General features: G+C 40.3%; 1 protein-coding gene across 3 annotated transcripts in view; it reads right to left on the reverse strand.

The window, feature by feature from the left end:
• The window catches only part of Stk39 (serine/threonine kinase 39), a 284,753-nt gene that overhangs the window by 215,324 nt on the left and 48,104 nt on the right, over positions 1 to 21,325 (reverse strand). For all 3 annotated transcript variants that reach the window (XM_004857609.3, XM_087199904.1, XM_087199899.1), the window contains exons 2-3: positions 18,450 to 18,562; positions 3,416 to 3,524 (exon numbers count right to left, since the gene is read on the reverse strand). In XM_004857609.3, coding sequence (XP_004857666.1) covers positions 3,416 to 3,524; positions 18,450 to 18,562 — 222 coding nt within the window. The remainder of the gene's footprint in view (positions 1 to 3,415; positions 3,525 to 18,449; positions 18,563 to 21,325) is intronic.

Below are 21,325 nucleotides of genomic sequence, written 5' to 3' on the forward strand. Positions count from 1 at the left end.
AGTTAACAAATGGTTTACCTCAGGACCTGAATTTGGCTCTGGGCTCCGTCTGATTAACTAAGAGGACCAGACTAGCCGCCCACCCCTCATTAAGAGATCTGATGTGATAAAGCGCTGTGGAGGAAAATGAATGCACATCTTTCTCCTCCAAGAGAAAAAGAAACCCGTCTATTTATGTACTGCCTCTTGGATTTGGGAATCATTTAGAAAACAGTAATTCTAAAAATCATTCTATTCTTATAAGGATATACCTTAACAGGCATGTATGTATTTCTGGCCTGGTGAAAGAGAAATGACCAAGAGTCCCTCAGTGTCCATGTTCCCCATAGGTGCAGAAGCCTGTTAGAACCTAATCCTCTTCCTAAAGCCCTGAGAGCATGGACAGGATGCTTTTAAAGACAGTGATTTCTATTGGGCCCGCAGAACAGAAGACATGACATTCTCAAGTTTAGAAAAGTGAAAAGTTAACTGAGGTCAAATGGTCAACTTGAACAGTGTATTTGGGATTATTCAGGGCTCTGGTCACCAAGTCACTTATCTTCTTCAGCCATGGTGAAAATCCACAAGAAGAGAATGCGGCACAGGTCAGAATAACTGCAATCCCAGCACTCTAGGAAGCTGAGGCAGGAAAATTACAAATTCAAACCCAACCTTGGCAATTTAGCAAGACTCTGTCTCAAAATCAAAAATAAAAAAGGGGGTGCAGATGTAGCTTAGTGCAAAGATCCTAGGTTGACTCCCCAATACTGAAAAAATAAAAATGCATGAATAAGAAGAAGAGAACTGGTTAAGTTTCCGAGGTCAACTTGGCAAAGTAGGGTCCTCCACAGAAGGAAGGAGCAGGCCCCAACTCTCAAAACAGCAGTTCAACTCTGCCCAGTTTCCTTTTCCTTTTTTCTTTCCTTTTCAATTAAAAATCAAAGTAGGCACTCAAGAAAACAAAGACTAACAGACTGAGAGCTGGAAGAGAAGAGAACTAAGCTCTCTGGGCTCCCTACTGAGACTTACACAAGGGGACTCAAGGCAATTACAAGGCCTTTGTCATCTCATTTCTGGGTCTCTGCTGGAGCCAACAGAGTTTCTTTTTAAAAAAAAAATAATAATAATAACAAGTTGATTAAAATGCCTGCACCTTAGCCGGAACTGGGTCTATAGATTAAAATGGACTCTGGCCTAAGAATTCAGCTACACCAGTTTCGGCTTTGTCCAGGCACCAGCAAAGATCCTCCTCTGCTCCTAAAGCACACTTCATGTGTTCTAACAATACACAGCAAGCGACACACTAGCACCCTGACATGGGAGAGCTGCAGGTTTGCTAAGGAAACTACTTGCACCTTCTAAACTTTAACTTCCAGGTCTGCAAAATGAAAGTGATGTTTATAATGTAGCATAGTTTTTAAATCAACAACTCCTCCAATCAGAAATTCCAGCACCAACAGTTACTGCTATGTCTACTATGGGCAAGGCGCTTAACTCCCTTAAACTTTGGTGTCATTTCTGAAAACCAGAGATAACCACCAGCCATTGAGGGATTTCATCCAGTTCAAATGACATAAAGTAAGTGAACTGTCTGGAACATGATCTAGCCATTAAGTGTTCAATAAAGTTAATGGTTATTACTTTCATTCCCCCTCTGTTAGAGATATTGAAAGATTTTTAAAAATTAACTGTACGGATATGGAAGGGCCTTGTAAATTAAATTGGCAATGACTTGTATAATTTGAGAGATATGAGGCTAGAGGGAGAAAGTTACTTTCCCTTGCCATGCACATCAGGATGAGAATAGTGCCACTTCTGACCAAGTCCACAAGCAAATAATTGAGCACACATTTCTCTCCACGTCAAATGAGTGCCTGAGATAGCAGGGTCATTAGATAGTTTTTTCTTCATGATGTCCACATTCTAAATCTGCAAGGTCTGGTATGGTAGCCACTCACAAATGAGGTGATTTAAAAGAGCTGAGTAAAAACTGAAGAGAAACTCAGTCCCTAGGCACATGGGGCAGGGGGTAGAGCAGGATTTCTTTTTATTCCTTGTTGCTTTAAAATGGCTAATCAGAATAAAAAACAGATGGGCCTCTGTGTGGGGGTCAGAACCCACTGTCCCCTGTACCCAGCACCATACCAAGTAGACTGGAGGTGACCCCCAGGAACAATGGGAGGGGCCCAGGCCTGCCGCTCCTTCTCTGTATCCTGTTTTTTGACATGTGATTAAAAATATTGCTTTTCGGATTCTTTTCTCTTGTCCTTTGATTTTAAAATTACGTTAACCATGTAGGCTAGGGGGTGACCCAACACTGCGGCTCCCAAGCTCTGCGCCCCCAACCACCACCTGAGCCTGGAGCTCAGACCCCTTCTTGGGGGGCTGGATGCCGCCCAGCCGAAAGTCCCTCCACCCTCTCCCACCCAGGGCCCCAGACTCAGCTCCCCAGCTCTGTTCCTCATCATTCAGCACCAACAGAGTGCTGGATCCTAGGTCAGAAACTGGGACAAGGGGAGCATGAGAAAAAGGAAGAGTCCGTGTCTCTCTCCTGCTGGTCTGAGGAGAGAAGACTAAAATCTCCCTCCTGTGTATCTCCCTCCCTCATCTTCCCATCCCAGGACAGATATATAATTTCTTTGATATTTATTTTATATATATATATATATATATATATATGTATATATATGTACACACACACCTGGTACTGCAGAAGAGGAAAAAAATAGAATCCATAACAACAATAAAAAAATTATTTCTGCTCAAGAGTCACATGTGACTGGTAGAAAGGACACAGCACAACTATAAAACATTCCCTCAACACAGAAAGCTCTAATACTAATAAATAATGATTTGGTATATTTGGTATAAATAAATATTGGTATATTTTGATATGTTAAAAAGAAAGTACTGCTGGGGATTTAGCTCAGTGGTTTCATCGCCTGCTACACAAGCGCAAGGACCCAAGTTCGATCCCCACTACCAAAAAAAAAAAAAAAAAGGACTGGGCTAGGGGTGTAGCACAGTGGTAGACAACTTGCTAAAAGAAGGAGGGGTAAGAAGGGGAGAAGAGAAATAAGGGAAAGGGGGAGAAAGGGAGGGGAGGAGGGAAGAGGAAGTAGTAGCTGTATAGAGGTGACCTTTCAGAGCTTGAGCACGCGGAAAAAGAACATCTAACACTGAGAAGCACAGGGAAGGGCCCAGAGGCATCAGATGACATAAGGTATTTGGAGGCCTGGGCCTCACCTAACCTAGGTCAGGTATGTTGTACATGGGGATGGGACATAGTAAGAAATCTGGCCCTTATTCTGTAGCAAGACTAAACCACACAAAACCCAAACACAGGAATGAGGGGATCAAATCTAAAGTCTTATTCACTATGCCGGTTCCTACAAAAGGGGGGAAAAATAAGCAAACAATAACAAAACCCACTTACCTCCACTTAGTAATTTCATGACCAGCCAAAGTTCATCTTTTACCACAAAAGAAGTATAATAGGTGACTACATTGGGATGGCTGCACTGACTCATGGCTTGAATTTCTTTCTGCAAAAAAAACAAAACAGAACAAAAAAAAGAACAAAACATGACATAGTTCCACAGGGTACAAAGTGGAAGGCAAAATGCAAGTGAACTGTAGTTCACTTTCTTCCTGGAAAGTATGGGCAGGCAGCAATTGGAAGAATGAGGAGGGAGAATGAGGCAAGAAGACCACAAGTTCAAGGCCAGCCTAGGCAGTTTGGTAAAACCTCGTATCAAAATAAGATTCCTTAAAAGGGCTGGGGAGATAGCTTAGTAGGAGAGCATTTGCCTAGCACAGATTCAATCCTTGGTAATGAAGGGAAACTAAAGTATACCAATGGGGGGGGGGGGGTCCTGTGTGACCCTCTGCCTCTGCTCAAGTCCTTGCCCTCACTTCAGTGAAGAATGGAAAAGTGGGGCTCTTCACAAGAAATGGGAGCACCAAGGCTGGTATATAGTGGGAAGTAAAAGTTTATTTAAAGTGTGGCAAATGCACAGAAAGCAGAAGAGAAACTATCTCAGCAGAAAGGTGATGCTATAAGATAGGGGGCATCCTGCTCAGCATGCCCGGTGAGTATGAGATGTGCTTCACACTCATAGGGGTCAGCTGGTTTCTAAAAATAACTCTTTCAGTGATTGGTGGTCTAGGCCATTTAGGGTCTTAGCCTTTGTTTCTGGGAAGGAGACAGGTCAGCATAAATAAATGTGAGTAACACTTTCATAAGAATGCAGTAGGGTACATTTTCTCAAGTACGTGGTACATGATAAGTATGTGATGATCTTACACTTGTCAGCCACAGATAAGCATTACAATCATCAGCCACAGATAAGCATATGATGATTTTACAATGTTAGTCATCTGTGTTTTCCCCTGGGTTTTTGTTTGTCCCTCTGCCCTTACACCAAGGGAGGTACTTAAGACATTGTTTCAAAGAAGTTTCACAAAGACTCAGTTTTGTCAAGTGGCTAATTAGAATCTGGAAGTCCTCCACAGACCAGCAGCCTATGGATTGGCCACAGGACAGGAACTTCAGGTTAGCATGTCACCCAGATGACCCCTACTCTACCAGCAAACAGCCCTGCTATTTAGGACTAAGTGCCTGCTACCTCAACTGAAGCTCTCAGCAGTTATAGCAATGACTGGGTGAGCTATTAGGAGGCTGGGTCCTGGTGCCAACCTGAACTCTAGGGAGGAATTATCTCTTTCTTTATCCAAAAGGAGACAGAAAAACTGTCTCTGCTTCTCAGGAATGCTGTGATGGCTAATGAGAAAGTTCATGTGAAAATCCTAGAATATCATTCCCCAAACTATCTTCCATGGTAGACATACACTCTCTCCAAAAAAGGGGGAGTGAGGGTGGGGCAGGCAAAGTAAAGTAACTTTGGAAAACATCAGATACTGCATCTCACTGTGAGTCACAGGGAATATTAGTAGTGTCACAGGCTCTGAGAAGTCCTATGGTAGATAAACTACTGGTTTAATCCATTAACATAGCAGAAAATGGGCCCAGGGATGTAGCTCAGTGGCACTGCACCTGCCTGTCAAGTGCAAGGTCCTGAGTTCAATCCCAGGTACCAAAAAAAAAGCAGAAAAATAATGGTGTATGGGTCATATTTTAGAAGCACTGCTATGGAGCAAAAGGTCCTATATAAAGAAAAAAAAAAAGCTCTGAAATAAAACAAACGAGAACCTTCAATAAAGTCCTTTTTTTTTTTGCTCACGATCATACTGGTTTTGGTTTGCTGTTTCAAGGCACTGCCAGAAGATTCCTATAAAACTGCAGACTCATGCTAACCGTCAATTAAAGGTACCAGACCATTGCAACTCACTTTCAAGGTGCTACCCCAAAACCACAAGGACAGCCTAAAAGTCGTCAAAGCAACCTCATGAATGCTATTATGTACTCCTGATGGAAAAAGTCCATTTATGCATTCTACAAATATTTTCAATTTTAACAAACTTCTACTTAACTTTGCGTTAACTGAGGTACCTGACCAGCACATTCCAATTTGGGCTGCTATCTTAGCACATCTAGTACTACCTAAGCCTCAAATTACTAAGAAGATCCCATATATCAGATAACTCGGCCAAAATACTACAGCGTGTAATGCATACAAATGCTTTAAAATAATACATCTGTTTATTTCAAATGCTTCCTACCATGAGCAAACTCCTAAAAAATACAATTCTTTTTTATTTTCTTTTCATGATATATACATTTTCCCTTCATTATTTGGCTTATCCACTTAACTGATGACAGTATTTCTAGAACTGACACTTTTCATTTGGACAACTCCCGTCATTTAAACAAGATCTGAAACGTGAGGTGCAGCTTCCATCTGCTTCTGGTGTTAGGTTCTGATACCATGAAATGCTGCTGAAGGAGAAACAGAACACTGCCCAGGTAGTGCCTATTTCAAGTCACTCATATCCACTCAGTGGGGGGAGAGCCCACTAGGATGGCCTATAGCAGCTGGAAGGGTCTAGTTTGAACAGATGCCGCCGCTGGCCATGGAAATGAGAACAATGTGTCCTGAATGGAGGTGTGCTCTGAATTTTCACCATCTTATGTTTGCATGTCCACCTCCCTAACTCCAAACTTTTAATCATTAATCAAAACATACAATGATCATGGAAAAGGAAGTACTTTTGCATCAAAACAAGGTTAGGTCAAAGTCAGGAAAAACACATTTTTTTAGCCCTTCACATTTAGATGGTTACAGTATCACTTCCTAGCTACCCAGAGTGTTGGGTTCTCTGACCTCGCAATGAGCAAACTGCGCACGCACATGTCTACATCTGTGTCCGTGGGTCTGTGTGTGTGTCTCTTTTAGATAACCTACAGGTACAACTTCGCAAACTCTTTAAACTGGGTAGGGACTGTCACAGACAATGCTCCTCCCATAGCAGCAGGGTAAAGCTGGATCAGAAAAGGGGTAGGGAACCTGGGAGTGGATGTGCATCAGTCTGAGGGCTCACAACCCCATGGCTCCCTCCATGCGCTCTGCTGTCATTGGGTGCCTGGCTGGGAGTCCCTATCTCCAGCTCCAACCCCATGTGTTTCACAGCAGTCTCCCCACGCAGCAGAGCCTCTAACGCCTAAGGACATTAGGAAAGGTGCCTCCAGGAAGAACACGTGTCACTCTGTCCTAGGATGTGGCCTGTGTGACCAATGAACCCAAACTGGGACAGAAATACATTTAACAGAAAAGAGGAGGTCTCTACAAGCCTACCAAACCTTAGTTTATATATTAACCTTTTCTTTGGTTGCCTTCTAGAGAGATATAAAAAAGTAAGACCTTTAAAATATCAGTGGTTCTTGAATCAATGTTCTTTCCACAAAATGATCCCCTGCAGGGCTGGGGTAGAGCACATAGGATAGTGGCACCGCATATGCTTAACATGCATAAGCCCCTGGGTTTGATGGCCCACTCCCTAAAAAGATACCTTCCATTAATTTTTAAAAGAGCGGTCAAGTTGGTATTTTAATCCTTGGTAACAAAATCAACTAAATTATCCCAAGCTTTTCCCAATGCCCTAACTTCATTCAATGGTTAGGGAAAGACATTTATTCCCAAATACATTCATTTGTTCTTAACTCCAAAAATAACTAAAGTTTTGCCCAAAGATGTGCAAATTGATGTGAGGACTTTTTATCAAAATCTTCCCAGGGGAGGAATGGGTACTAGTTCCCTTAGCCAGGACACAATCTGTGCAGAAGTTAGAGTTGGAACTGGGCCTCTCCAACTGAACTGTGGGGAACCTGGTAAGGAGCAGGTTCGGTTTCAGGTCTGGATCCAGGCCTGAGAACATGCATCTCTAACAGGCTCTGAGTGGTGTTGATGCTGTGAGTCAGGAATCAAACTCAAATGGCAAAGTGATAGACTGAGCTTTGGAGGAAAGTCGGGAGTCACAGGAGCTGGGGAAAGGTACGAGGAAGAAACACAAAAGTCAACAGCGTTAAAAGGGCTAGGTAGGAGGACAGGCCCAAGCTCACCTGAGGACAGGGAGGCTAGAAGCAAGGGTGGAAATAAGGGAGATTGTAGCATTGTAGCAGCTTGAACTTGAGACAGGACGGGAAAAAATTCAGAGATGGAAAACAGGAGGACAAAGTTGGAAGGTATCACAGAAATGTGATAACCAGGCAACACATCTGCCAAAACTGTAGTCAAGGAATCCCACACAGCGCTCCCTTAGAAGTCCAGTGAAATCAGACTCAGACATCTCATCGAGTGCCAAACCACGCTACAGCACATGATATAATCTCAGCTCACATGGCTTCATCTGGAACACAAGTGAAATTTCACAAGAGGAGAAACACTGACCTAAAATTAGGTAGCCAGTAAAGTGCCTGACCCACCACTAAAACTGAACAGGCAGCCACAGAGAACCCTCTGCTGGGGCCATGGAGGGGGAAGACAGATCAAAGGACACCCACACCCTGCTGCTGTAGCAGCCAGCAAACTCTGCAAACCACAAGGTGGTGTGGGTCTCTTGGGTGACTCTTCTAAGGTACCCTTCCCTAGAAATATGAAGGGTTTGGAGAAATTCATCCCCCTGTCAGAATTTTTTATATTGCTTTATGGCTTTTGTTCTATCCCCAAAAACTTACTTCTCTGATAAATACTGGAATGGACAAGCAAGAACTAAAATTAACAAGAACCTGATCCTCTAAGAACTTTATAAGAAAAGCTTCACTAAATTACAGCTGGCTCTGAAGAAGTAAATATTGAACCGGCTTATCACCCAGGCAAGTTATCCAGCCTCTTTGAACCTCACTTTCCCTTTCTGTAAAATGAGATTAATACTACCATCTATACAGGAATACTGTGAAATGAGCAAAAGGACATCTGGTATGAAACTCCTTGCAGAACGCCTGGCACGTAACACAAATGTTAAAAGTTAATTTAGTGTCTCAAACGCTAATCGGTAATCTGAAATTTGCCCAGTTCCTAACTCAGCCTGAAGGCAAAGGGAGATAGATATGGGCTCTTACCTTTTTCTAGTAGTACATGCGTAAGTATATACCAGCTTCACAGAGAAGGGTCATGTGACACGATCACTGGCCCTGCTGGATCAAGGAGTTTTCTGTAATGCAAGCTGGGTTATTTGGCCATGGTTTCACTTATTTTGTTGTGGTTGTTCTGAGAATCAAACCCTGTCCTCCACACAGAGCTACATCCCCAACCCTTCCTTTCTTTCTTTCTTTTTTTTCCCTTTTTTTTTTTTTTTTAAGACAAGGTCTCATTAAGTTACCAAGTTGTCCAGACTGGACTCAGACTTGAAATCCTCCTACCTCAGCCTCCTGGAGCACGGGAATCACAGGGTATTTGCAACCCTGCCCAGATTGACCGTGAGTTTTTAGCTTCCCTCCAGTCTACACTATTCCCATCTCTGTTTTCCTAGTTGTAGCAGCCTGTTTTTAACTTCTACTACACCTTGTAGTGTTCCATGTATCCCGGCAAGCTGCCTCTAAGTCTTCTGGAATAAAGAGGCTACTAAGTATATACTTATGCAAAGTGTTCAGGTTAAAAAAGAGAAAGAATACAAATTTGAAGGTGTAAGAATTAATAAAAACTTAAAGCCTTGTTTCTTTTGTCTCTGAAACCATGAGATACACAAAGCACTAAAAGGAAAGAGATTGTGTTACTGAAAGGGAAGCATTTAAATGGATTCTGGGTTTAAAATATTAAACCATTCTTAAACAAATTAACATATTTTCACAACTTATGTAAGTCCTAAATAAATTCTTTATCTGTTAAGGATGGCAAAATAGTCAGCCTTAGTTAAGAAATCAAAGCTATTCAAGCTCCAACGTTATGTGCAGTTAATCCGAGGAGGTAAGTACGTATTTCTAACTTTATCTAAATCAGTAGATCTAGATCTTGGCTGCACACTGAATTCACTGGGGAACTTTAAAAATGCCAGTCCCTGAGCCCCAGCCAGGGAGGCTGATGTAAATTGGTTTAGGATGCATCCTGGAACTGAAAATGGCCAAAGGCTCCCAGGTGAGCCTCAAGCACAGCTAAGGCTGAGAACCACTGCTGCCAGCTAAGCGCTGAGATGCATTCTGCTTCAGATGAGATGGTGAATCATCTAGCTCTCACACATTTCCACACTGAAACCTAATCTAAAAAGGAAATACACATGTACATATTTACACATGATTTACACATACTGCCAAATGAAATATACATTTCCTTACTCAAATAACCAAATATACAGTATCTTTAAAATGTACACAATCCACTCCAAGCATTTAAATAGTTTCGTAACTGCATTAAATAAAAACACAAGAGAAAGTCACACTCCAGCTCACCCTTCCACAAAATCAGCCTCATTAGGAAAGTGACTTAGTCTTTATAAATAAACAAATATTGTAAGTATTTTTTGAAATATTTTAAGTATTTTTAGTGGGATTAAAAATAAACAAATAAAAATAAACTTCATTGATTTCAAATGGCAGCCAAGAAATGGAACAAGATTAACAAAGCTTTTACAAGAGTAATGTATCTTTCTGAACTGTCATTTTCAATCACGAAAGATGTCACTGTGAGATTTTTTAAGCTATAAAAGACAACTTATGCCACAAACTCTTCTCTCTTTTAGGGGAAAGTACCAACAGAGAAAAATTTATTCAAGGAAAAATGAGTCAAATATTCTGTCTTGTACCACTAAGGAATGAATCAACAAATGTCCCTAGCTCTGCAAGTATTTTCATGTGACTTAGTATCTGGGTTTCTGAGCATATTTTAATTGAGGCATGATTAGCAATTCGAAATGGTTAATATTCTGAAAACAGAAAACCTCTTATAATGGAGGCATACATTCTGTGACATCCTTAATCAGTGCTTACAGAGAAGTCTTTAGAGAGAGCAGTTGTCAAAGTGTAAAGTGTCAGCTGGGCACAGTGGTGCACACCTGCAATCCCAGGACTCAGGAGGGAGAAGGGTTACAAACTCATGGCCAGCCTGAGTAGTTCAGTGGGTCTGTGGCTTAAAATAAAATAAAAAGAGCCAGGGATGTAGTTCAGTGGTAGAACATTTGCCTACTATGTCCAAGTCCCCGTTCAACCCCTAGGACCCCACCACCAAAAGTGTAAAGTGTCATGGAAGCTGGAAGTCTAGAAAATCCCTCAAAGGCAGCCAGCAAATCACAATGGGTGAGCATCTTCCTGCCAACAGAATAGAATGTACACCCCAGGGCTTGCTCTTGGTTATGGTATCACAAAACTGGGGACACTGCAAAAACTGAAAAAAAAAAAAAAAACCTAACAAATTGTGCTTGGAAATGTAGAAGCTTTTGGAATAGTTATTTTCTTCCAAAGAAAAGTGATACTGAAATACTGTAAAGAAAACTCCCAGCACTCTGGGAGGCTGAGGGAGAAGGACTGGAAGTTTGAGCCCAGCCAGGGCAACTTAGTAGCTTAATAAGACCCTGTATTAAAGCAGAAAATAGGGCTGGGGATGTAGCTCAATGCAAAAGCCCTGGGGTTCAATCTCTAATACTGGAAAAAAAAAAAAGATAGTGAGGTGCTATTTTGCAGAGATGATCAAAAACATTCTTCAACAAACAACAGCATTCATATATGATGCGTATTATTTGATATATATGATATATATGTCATATATAATAGTATCAGAATCAGCTATCCACAAGTGCTTTTTGATCATTTAATTTATCTATGAATGGCAGTACAGTACTTGAAAAAGTCTAGTAACTTATCATAAAAAACAGAAACAGGAAGAATTTTTCTAGCCAGCCAACTTGTACTGCTAGAAAGCAAGAGGCCAATTTCTAGCCTGCTGCTATATTTGGCTTCATCACTAAATTATTGTGAACAAGACAAGAAGAGTGTCTTTTTCTTCTTGTAGTGTCTCCTGCCCTGTGGCTGGGTGCCATGAGCCATCTGGGGTTCTCCCAGAGAACAACCTCATGCCAAGGTGGCAGAGCCAACTCCTACTGCCTCCACCATTCCCCCTCAGCAATTCACAGTCCTCCTGCACCAGCAGCATTATTCACTGCAGGAAGAATCAAACCAAAACAAGAGCGAAGATCAAACAGGAAAGGACAAAAAAGCATATGTCTCAACCCAAACATTTTCCAGAAGTTGTGAGGATGACAAAAGTGAGGTATAAAAAACCAAGATGTAAACAACCCAGCTGTAGAGGGGCAGGCCAGTAATCCCAGCTCTTCTGGAGACTAAGATGAAGATCCTGAGTTCGAGACCAACCGTAAGACCCCATCTCGAAAAGAAGAAAAAGGAAGAACAAAAAAGAAAAAAAAGAGTAAGAATAAGAAAAAGAAAGTGAAAAGAAAAAAGAAGAGTGAAATATAATTAAAGTTATATTCAATCTGGAATTTTTTGACATTCTTTTCTACTCTGAAAATGAGTGCATATGAGGCCTCTGAGAACACACAAACCCAGGAAGGTCAGAGTCTTTTGAAATGTTCATCTTTGCTTACTTTTTGAAAAGAACAGCATGAAACTTAGCAATCCTAATGAACTATTTCTAACAAATGTAAAAACACTTAAAAGTAAATTTAATTAGGATATCTGGAGAAACTATGGTATAACTTTTAAATCTGATGTTTCAAAAATAAAAAGTATTTTCTCTAATGACATAGTACATACTTCTAAACTAACATAACTCTAGAACTGTTATTTAGCTCTAAAATGTTCCCAAAAGTTGCATGTGGTCCAAGGGACAGATCACTGGAAAAATGACCAAGAAGGATGTATTCTTGTCCCTCTACCTCTGTGCATCCTGGCTGCTATGAGATGAACATCTTTTCTCCACCATGCCCTTCTGTCGTGCTGTTTCTACCTTGAAGGAAGCCAACCACGGACTGAAGCAACCAAAACTGTGGGCCAAATAAATCTTTTCTCCTTTAAATTGTGGGTGCCAGGTTATTTTGTCCCAGACAGACAATACTAGAACTAAAATGTAATTAAAATAAGGAACTAAAATATAAGTATAAAAGTAACTAATATAAGAACTATAAGACTAAATTTGTTTTGTATTAAGTATTTATTCTCTGATTTCTTAAAAATGTTTTCATGTCTTCAATATAGCCCCACACTTTCCATTTCTAATGTGTCCCTCAATTTGTGTTTAAAATTGTTGTGTTAAACACAAACACTAAATCATATGAAAATAATTACAAAGTTGAGTGGTAGAGAGAAATTAAAGTATTAAACATAATAGTTGATACTGACATGCTCAAAATAGTACTACATTCAGTGAGGAGATTTATATTTTAATGCTAAACACTTGGAATAAAAGACCACAACAAACAACTAAATACAGTTTGTTCCCACACATGATGAAAAATGAGCTGGGATATGTATGAATCATTAATGAATTAGAAAATTTTTAAGTTCAAAAAGAATGGAAAAATACCTTCATAGATACAATAAAGAAAACACACACAAGAACTCAAACAAAAATTATACTGTTCTGATGTCAACCTAAAAAGCTAGAAGCTTTTTAGCCAGTATAATCTTTCTATAATAGACAAGCTTTGCAAAAAATACTGATATAACTCCAAAGCATTACTAGAACAAGGCAAACAAACTACTGGGATTTTATTTTATTTTGTTTCTTTAAACTTCACTTAAAAGAAAGATGGGGGGACTCCAAATGAAGGAACCTCAGAGTCTGCTAAATATTATAATTTCATTTAAAATGGATGGGAAAAGCCTGTGTCAGATAATAAGGGATAAATATTACCTCTTAAATGATCATTAAACCATGTAGATATCTATAGCTTTATTCTCTAAAATAACCTGTAAATCATAGCTAACTCATTCCTCTAACGAGAGGAAAGAAGGAAAGGAGGAAGAGAAGGACAGATGGAGGAATAGAAGGAGGGAGAAAAAGGAGAGAGGGAAATGAAAGGAGGGAAATGGAAGGAGGAAGACAGAGGGAGACGGAAAGGGAAGGGGAGGGGAGGATGGACGGACAAGCACAGGAGATCAAGAGAAAGAAATAATAAAACTACAGCAGAAAGCAAAATGAGAGCAATGGCATTGTTTTGAGAGGAAAGTTCTCAATTCATTTATATATCCTGTCAGCCAGACAGAGCAAATTACCTTTATAGAGAGGCACAGGGAGAGAAGGGCAAATGTCAGAAGGGAAAACTGTTCATTGCAAGGTAACTACATTAGTACATACAAGAAAAGACCAGACACTGTGTCCCAAATCTACGACTTCACAGGAGATTTCTGTCACACTGTAATACAACTGACTGTTTTCTACCCTAAAATTTTCATAATCATTATTTGCTAGTAATTAGTATTTTGTTAAAACTAATTTTAAAAGGGATTTTGTTCAAGAATTAGTTTTTAAATATACATGATAACAGAATTTTGGTAAGGAAAATAAATTCTTGCCATCTAATATAATTCTTCCTTGAAAGAACGAGGAGACTAAGGAGCAGAGATGGACATCATTCTTCCAAAGCCTTTGGGAGGAATTCTGCAGGGAGTCAAGAGGCCCTTTTCCTCCACCACAATGTTTAACGTTCATCACTTTGTATAGCCCTTGTTGCTATGAAATGAATTTACTCACATCTGCCATCCATCACAAACTAAAATATTTTAATTATCATTACATAATTTCATCATGTGATCATTTAACACTTTTTCTTTCTTTTTTCCTTCCCTCATTCTTTCCTTCCCTTGCTTCCTTTTAAAAGAAACAAGTACTCTGCCTGGATACTGGGCAGTGATTTCTCCTATAAGTATAGCTCTCCTATCCCGAGCACGTAAACTTTAAGTTTTGATTACATTGACAATGTAAGGACAAGATGAAGCTGAGTTTTTATGAGCACCTACCAAAGACACACTAAAATTCTACAGAAAAAAAGTTGAGAGGCATATGGTTTAAGTCTAAAAATCACAAAATTCAAGTAAGGTGATAAACCAAAATTTCCATCAAGCCTTGGATTTAAAAAAAAAAAAAAAAAAAGACCCTGAAGGTTGGAAAACTGGGCTTTAGGGTAAATGAAAATGACTATGTCATATTTATGGACTTTATTTTTCCCATTTGATGAGAGAGGATGAAAAGATGGATGACTTTTAAAAAACTGATTAATTCTTCATTCATGTAATGGTTTTTAAGGGAAGTCAAATGGGCCCTAGGGTGGCATCTCTAACCTTTGAGGCTGACCACAAGCCAGAGAACCAAGCTCTTTCAAGAAACCTCAAGTCCATCTGTATATAGAATATACTAAGTCTGCAAGCCAATGCTTCAGAGCCCCTTAGCAAGCCTTAAATTCCTACTGGAGACCAAGGACTCCCTCAGTAGAAGACACATTAGAAAACTGTAATCTGTACACCAATGTGCTAAATCATTTCCAGGCAAATGAAATGGGACAGAAAGATACCTGGAGCTCAAAACTCTTGCCAACCCAGCACAAAAATCAAGAGACTCATTTACTAATCCATGGACTCCCCAAGGAATAGGCACCCTCTCTTTGATTTTCCATCCCCAAGCTTAGTGTCCAGCATTTACAGGGCTTAATAACTAGGGAATTAACAAGTTCACGCTCCAAAACTATAAATATCTCCCAGAGGATGTTAAACTAAATAAAGTTACTGATTTATATCATTGTCAGGTTGACAGATGTGGTAGGGTTAACAACAAATATGGGATTAATAAATCTCATACATTATCAGAGGATACGTGTTGGGATGGTCAGGAATATACAGAACAGACCAGCAATACTTCATTGAATGCTATTCACATCATGCTATTAGTGTTTTAATCTAATTGCTGTTTAAGTATTTTTGTAAGCATTCAGCCTTGCTCTCCCATATACACATGTAAAGCTCATCCACTTTATAGGTCTAACCACACTATAGAAACTGATTTGCCATATAAGTAGTACGTTCTAGATCTGTAACCAGCTTAATTTTTAGGAACTATTACTGAACTCATTTCAACAGTATAAACTCGAATCCACAATGATTTAGCACCAATGATCTCATCTAACGTTTCTTTTCTTCTCTTCATTCTCAGAGAGGATGGCACTGAAATTAGCACTTTGCTTCAGAAATCATGATTACCTGGATCCTTCTTCAGCAAAACCTGGAACCAACTCAGCGTTCACAGGAAAATGTTCTGACAGTTCCACAACACAAAGAAGCAGAGTTAGGGCCAATTGCCCAAATCTTGTGTGCCATCACACCCGGCCTCTGTATATGGATTCCATCTTAGCAAAGGACAAGGAAGGGGGATAAGGAAAAATGTGGGGGGTGGGAACAGGGCAGAGAGTGGAGGATGGAAGGTGGTACACTTTCATCAGGGTGGCAGATAGTCCAATGGCCAGAAAATAGTTGATAATTGTGACTTTTATGATATAACACTCCACAAGATAAAGATCCCAGTGGCCACTGTTTCTTCTAAGAACAGTGGTTTCCAGTTAACACACAGCACAATCTGTGAGATGATGCAGTGCACTGACCTGTATATAATATAACCTCATGGAATTAAAGGATTACTAGGATACTAGATCTCCAAACACTGCCAAAATGGGAACCCACAGAAACAATAAAAGCACAAGCAACAGCAGTATTGAAAGTTGAAAAGATGACAGCAACTTTGCTCCACACAATCTCCTGTGTCAATAAACACAATAACCACAAAAGCCTGGCTGCCTTAGGCAGACTATACTGTAAATTCTATTTCTTTTTTGTTTGAAAAGGACCTGGGAGTAGTACATCCTAAAGAACCATAGCTGTTCCTCTGTTCTCTAAATAAAGCAAGACATCAAAAGGTCAAAGGTTCAAGGTTAAGATCAAAGCAAAGAATTTATTAATTTAGCACCCCTTTAAATGAAAAGTAAGTAACTACACAGATACTATACTCTATTACAACTTGGGCATTACGGAGAGAAAAAAAGAATGAGAGAAATAATTAACCACCATTAATAGGCTAAGTAAGAAATCAGACTAATGGAGCTAACCACACAGCCATAAAAGCACCAGGCCTTAGGCAGATAGCTTGTGAGTACCTCCAAATGGCAATTCTATGCTTACTGGTTCCAGGAAAACAAAGGAAAGAGACTAGAAGGAGGGTCTCCCTGCTGACCTCCACTGGAACCCCTACACAGCTACCATGCCTAGCAGGAGACATCTGATACAAAGCCAGCAAAGGGCAAGTGTGAAGGCTCTGGGCAACTGAAAGCCTGATAGAGACCAGAGACCATGGCATCAGCCCAGCCCACAAAGCACAAGTACACACAAACGTTACACATTTTCTGTATAAATACTCTCCTGGCAGCCAAAAGATGCTGGAACTTTCCACAGAGTACCACAATGAAACACTAACACTAAGTTCTTGAGTGATATTTCCAAACAGTACATAAGTTTAAATGTATACTCTAAACAAAAAAATAAAAAATACACTTATATATAGCCACACATTTTGAGGACTCCTAAAGAAATCTTAGATATTTCCCAAATCAATTCTCTTTTAAAATAACCCAGAGCTGTTAGGTAACCCAATTAATGTTAAAAAAAAAAAAAAAAAAAAAAGGTTAGTGTCAGAAGCAGGACCCAGCTCTGCCCACAGTTTGTTCAATATTTTTTTGAAACACTCAGGGAAAGCGCCCTTGAAAACTGGTTGGATGAAAAAGGCACACTTTTACTGGTCACCGTGATAGCAAGAAACAGACAAGTAGTATGCAGTAGTAATTTCCCTAAGAGCAAAGCACAGCTGAAATTCTGAGGGAAGCAAAAAGCAAATGTATACACATTTTTTAAATTAACATTAATGTGTGGAAACTTGCTTTAATGTAAATTGTAGCTGGTAATCTATTGCTTCAATCCCAGTGAAATCTATACAGTGTGTAACCTAATTTAAAATGTTAAGGCCAAGCAGATCTGGAAAAGTCCAGTTCTATCCTTGTACTTAATTTAAACTATAGTGTATTGTAATTAGCCTGAAATAAAAGCTATATTCTGAGTAAAGACAAAAAGCTCCTGGTAATGATATTCTATTCCCAATGTGGAAAATAACAAAAGGCTTCTTTATTTGGAGCCAACTGTCATTACACTTTGTAGTCTGTATGGAGCTATTGGACTAATATTTGCACTGGTTAGTGTTGGGATAACCAATCAGTTAACTCCTCCACTGCAGTTTTATATTATCCTCAAATAAATGGCCAAAAGGAAAAAAAGAAAACTGGCAGGCAGAACGACAACTATATTTATGAGATTAAACTCTCAAACCCTTCACAGTTTGCTGGGCAACTAATAACCATTTGCCAAGCTGTTCATTTAATAATGAATCAGTTAAGCCAGAAGCAAATGTTCCCTCAACCAACCAATGCTGCTACAGTCATATCTACACTGACAAGCTCCAGCTATTTATGGAACATACTTTATTTTCAATAAGAAATACAAATTACCTTGTAAAAAAAAAGAACTTGTGATTAGCCAAACACAAATTACAGTGCATTTTAAAAGATGTCTCCCATTTATATGTGATTTTGTAATTTATAAAAGCCAAAAAAAAAAAAAAGAAATAATTTAGAGGGTAATCTGTGTGTGTGTGTGTGCGCGCGCGCGCGTGCAAGCGTATGCATGGCCATGGATTCTAGATTGAGGCCCAGAAGCTTAATGCCAGCAATGCAGTCAGAAATCGTATGACCTGAGTCACTCTGTGGCATGTGGTCCCTTGATATGGACAATAGAATGTCAACACTGAGACCCCTGGGGTTGTGCAGAGTGGGCAAAATACTGTTGTCAAAGCAAAGTAAAGCATACCTTATAAGACACGGTAAGGTACGGCATTATTAATCCGGAGAGCAGGATGGAGGGAAGGATGCCTCCCAAGAAATACCAGTGTCAACACAGAAGATGACACCAACCCACACACCGCCACACACCCATGGGTTAAGAAGAGCAAAAGGCTGATATCCCCTTCACTTTTACTTACTAATAGTTCATCCATACTGGTCTGGCATTTTTCCAAGTTGATCCGTTTTATTGCTACACGTTCTTGCCTGGGTTTGCATAGGGCAGCCTGCACCACCGCGGTAGCGCCACTGCCTGAAATGGAATAAAGACAACATAAGCTATCAAATGGCACACTGTCCAGTTACTATTTGTGGCACTCTCTAATAAATAAATATCCATTTTTTAAAAAATAAAAAAATAAATATCCATTTTTTAAGACTTCTACCATCTGACATCTCTTTAGAGTTTGAGTGCTAATGTAATTATCTATGGGAAATAAAGGAAAATTTGGGTGTTTCTAGAAAATGTATGACTCAGTGAACAGGAACAAAGGACATGATTGCACTACTCAGTGTGGAAGCCACTGCCATCCCCAGGTCCTTACACTATCACAACCCACATCAGCCCAAAGCAGACAACCCCATCCTGAGTTACAATACTGCAGGGTTTCTCTGTGACAACGGGACAACTCGTCTATTCTGAGCACTCTCAGACATTACTCCTTTCAAGGTGTGCTCTACAGTTAGAAAAGTGGGAATCAGTCCTGATGTTCTCATGTGGGAAGCACAACTTTCCAAGACGCCAAGCAAAATGATGCAAATGCGTAATTACAAAAGCTCTTGACATTCATATGAGTTCCTTATTTCTAAGATTTTGCAATCATTAGCTAATGTGCTCAAACTTCAAAGAGACATTATCCATATTTATAAGGGCCAAACATAGATACGTAATGATTTGTGGCAGAGGACAAAGAGCTGCTAATCTGATTTATATCCCATAGGGACAAAAAAGAAAAGAAAAAAATCCTGTGTTTGGGGGTGTCTTGATACTGCAAATAATGTTCTTCTAATTACGTAAATCCTCTACTCTTGCCAACACAAGAAATAGCCTGTGCTCAGGACTGTGCAAATGGGGGGCCAAATGTAAAAATCTACCCTCCTCTCTAAAGCTTTGTTTCAAGCAACACACTGCAAGTTACTCATGGATACCATTAAAAAGGTGGAAGAGAGATTTTTTTTATAGTAAGGGAGACTGATGTCAGCTTCCCTAATACATGGACTAAAAAGGTGTGACACTGTGTAGTGTAAAGCAAGGCCTTCTCACCCCAAAAGTACCCACACAAATGTGCACAGGGCCAGAGCTCTGTGCTCCTTCCCCGTAGCTTCCTCACTAGTTCTGGGCCCCCAGTCATACTCTAATCTCAGGTCTCCAACTTCAAGATGGCCGCTCTGGAGAATCCCAACCTTATCTCCCTGAGAGTAAAATCCCCACACACTGACATGCTGACCGCCCAGAGTACCATGAGCACTTTGCTCATGAAAGTCCTCTTATGAGCCTTTACATTTTCTTCATTAGCCTCATTTTATATGTGAGAAAACTGGGACTCAGAAAACTTGCCCAGGGTTGCACAAGCAGTAAGTACCTGAGCTAGGATCTGAGTCAGTCTGCCAAACTCTGACCAATATCCATGCTTTTCTTCTACTTCCCACAAGCCAGAGCACACCCTTCCCTTTCTGACTTATTTTGACTAGAAAAATATTTTCTTCACTCTTATATGGTTCGATGAAAGAGATCCAACTTGGAGGGAAAGTTCCAGTGAACCTCCCCTTTGAGCATGGAGGCCTGAAGAGAGTGCTATTGCCAGAGGTTATTCAAAGGACTTTCTCTCCTTAATGCCACAGCTCTCCATTGGCTGCGACTCACAAGTCCCACCAAGGTGGCCCCACTGGCCCTACAGATCATAGCATGTTGGGTTCAATCCAGAATGCTCCAGATACCATAGCCAAACACTACAAGAGCCCTGCTGATAGCAGTGTTTTTTCCAGTCTCCAGAAGAAGAGATTATGAGTGAAGGGAGCAGTAGAGAAAGTGCTAAGTACTTGGTTAGCACTGGGCCCAACACCTGCCAGAGAAGTCAACAAACGCCTTCAACTAGCTGCTGAGGGGAAGCCATTTTGGCTCTCCCTGTTGTAAATGTCCCCCAAACACACTCCTCCGGCCTTAATCCACAATCCAGAACACTCTCAAATCCGGGAACTGAAAAACGGGAATGAACAAAGCGAGCTCCCACAAAGGACAGAGCAGATGCGTGCTTGCTCCAGCAGCACATATACTAAAAAAGGACAGAGCAGATGTCTGCAACACAGAGTTACCTCTCCTTCCTCTGACTTCCACTCACACGTGTGAAGATACATACACAAATAAGAATTCTAAAAGGCAGGAGGGACTAGCAGGGAAAGTGTCCTACTAAGCTTTGCAACTAGAGAACTGTTGCTGCCTTATAATTATAGCTGACTTACATCCGCCTCCCATCTCCAGGTGGAGTAAATATGAAGCTTCAGGACCTGAGAGTATTGTCACAGCATGAATGGACTGAATCACTTGTTGAGCCCTTCAGGAGAGAAGACCAGAGAGATCAAGAACGAAACCAAGGCCAACCCTTCACCTGACTGAGGAGGAAACAGGCTCTGGCAAATGATAAGGCTTTTCTTTCTTCCTGCAGTAATTGGAAAACATAGGATTAGGATCCCAAGACAAGACAACCTTATTCCTGGTCTACCATTCTCTGCAACAGGCTGGTGTTTTGTTCAAGTTCCCAGTCAGGATCCAGTGGTTTGAAATTAGTTTCCTGGGGGTGGAGACAAGCACTTTTTGGAGGGAAGCATCAGAATCTATGTTATACAGGAAAGGTAAGAAATGCTTTAGGAAACTTCTGTTTCAGTTATTTATACCCAAGCTAAAGTAAAACACGTTTTACTGTGAGTCATGATCAAAAACTGGAAACCTGCCAAGTTAGATTAAGATTCCCAGGATTAGAGTAAATCCATGTTTGACAGGAAAGGAGGAAGTGACCTA

This window comes from Heterocephalus glaber, unplaced genomic scaffold, assembly GCF_053883595.1.
Source record: "Heterocephalus glaber isolate CG9 unplaced genomic scaffold, H.glaber_assembly_v1.0 deba00000347, whole genome shotgun sequence".
In the NCBI taxonomy this organism is placed as follows: Eukaryota; Metazoa; Chordata; class Mammalia; order Rodentia; family Bathyergidae; genus Heterocephalus; species Heterocephalus glaber.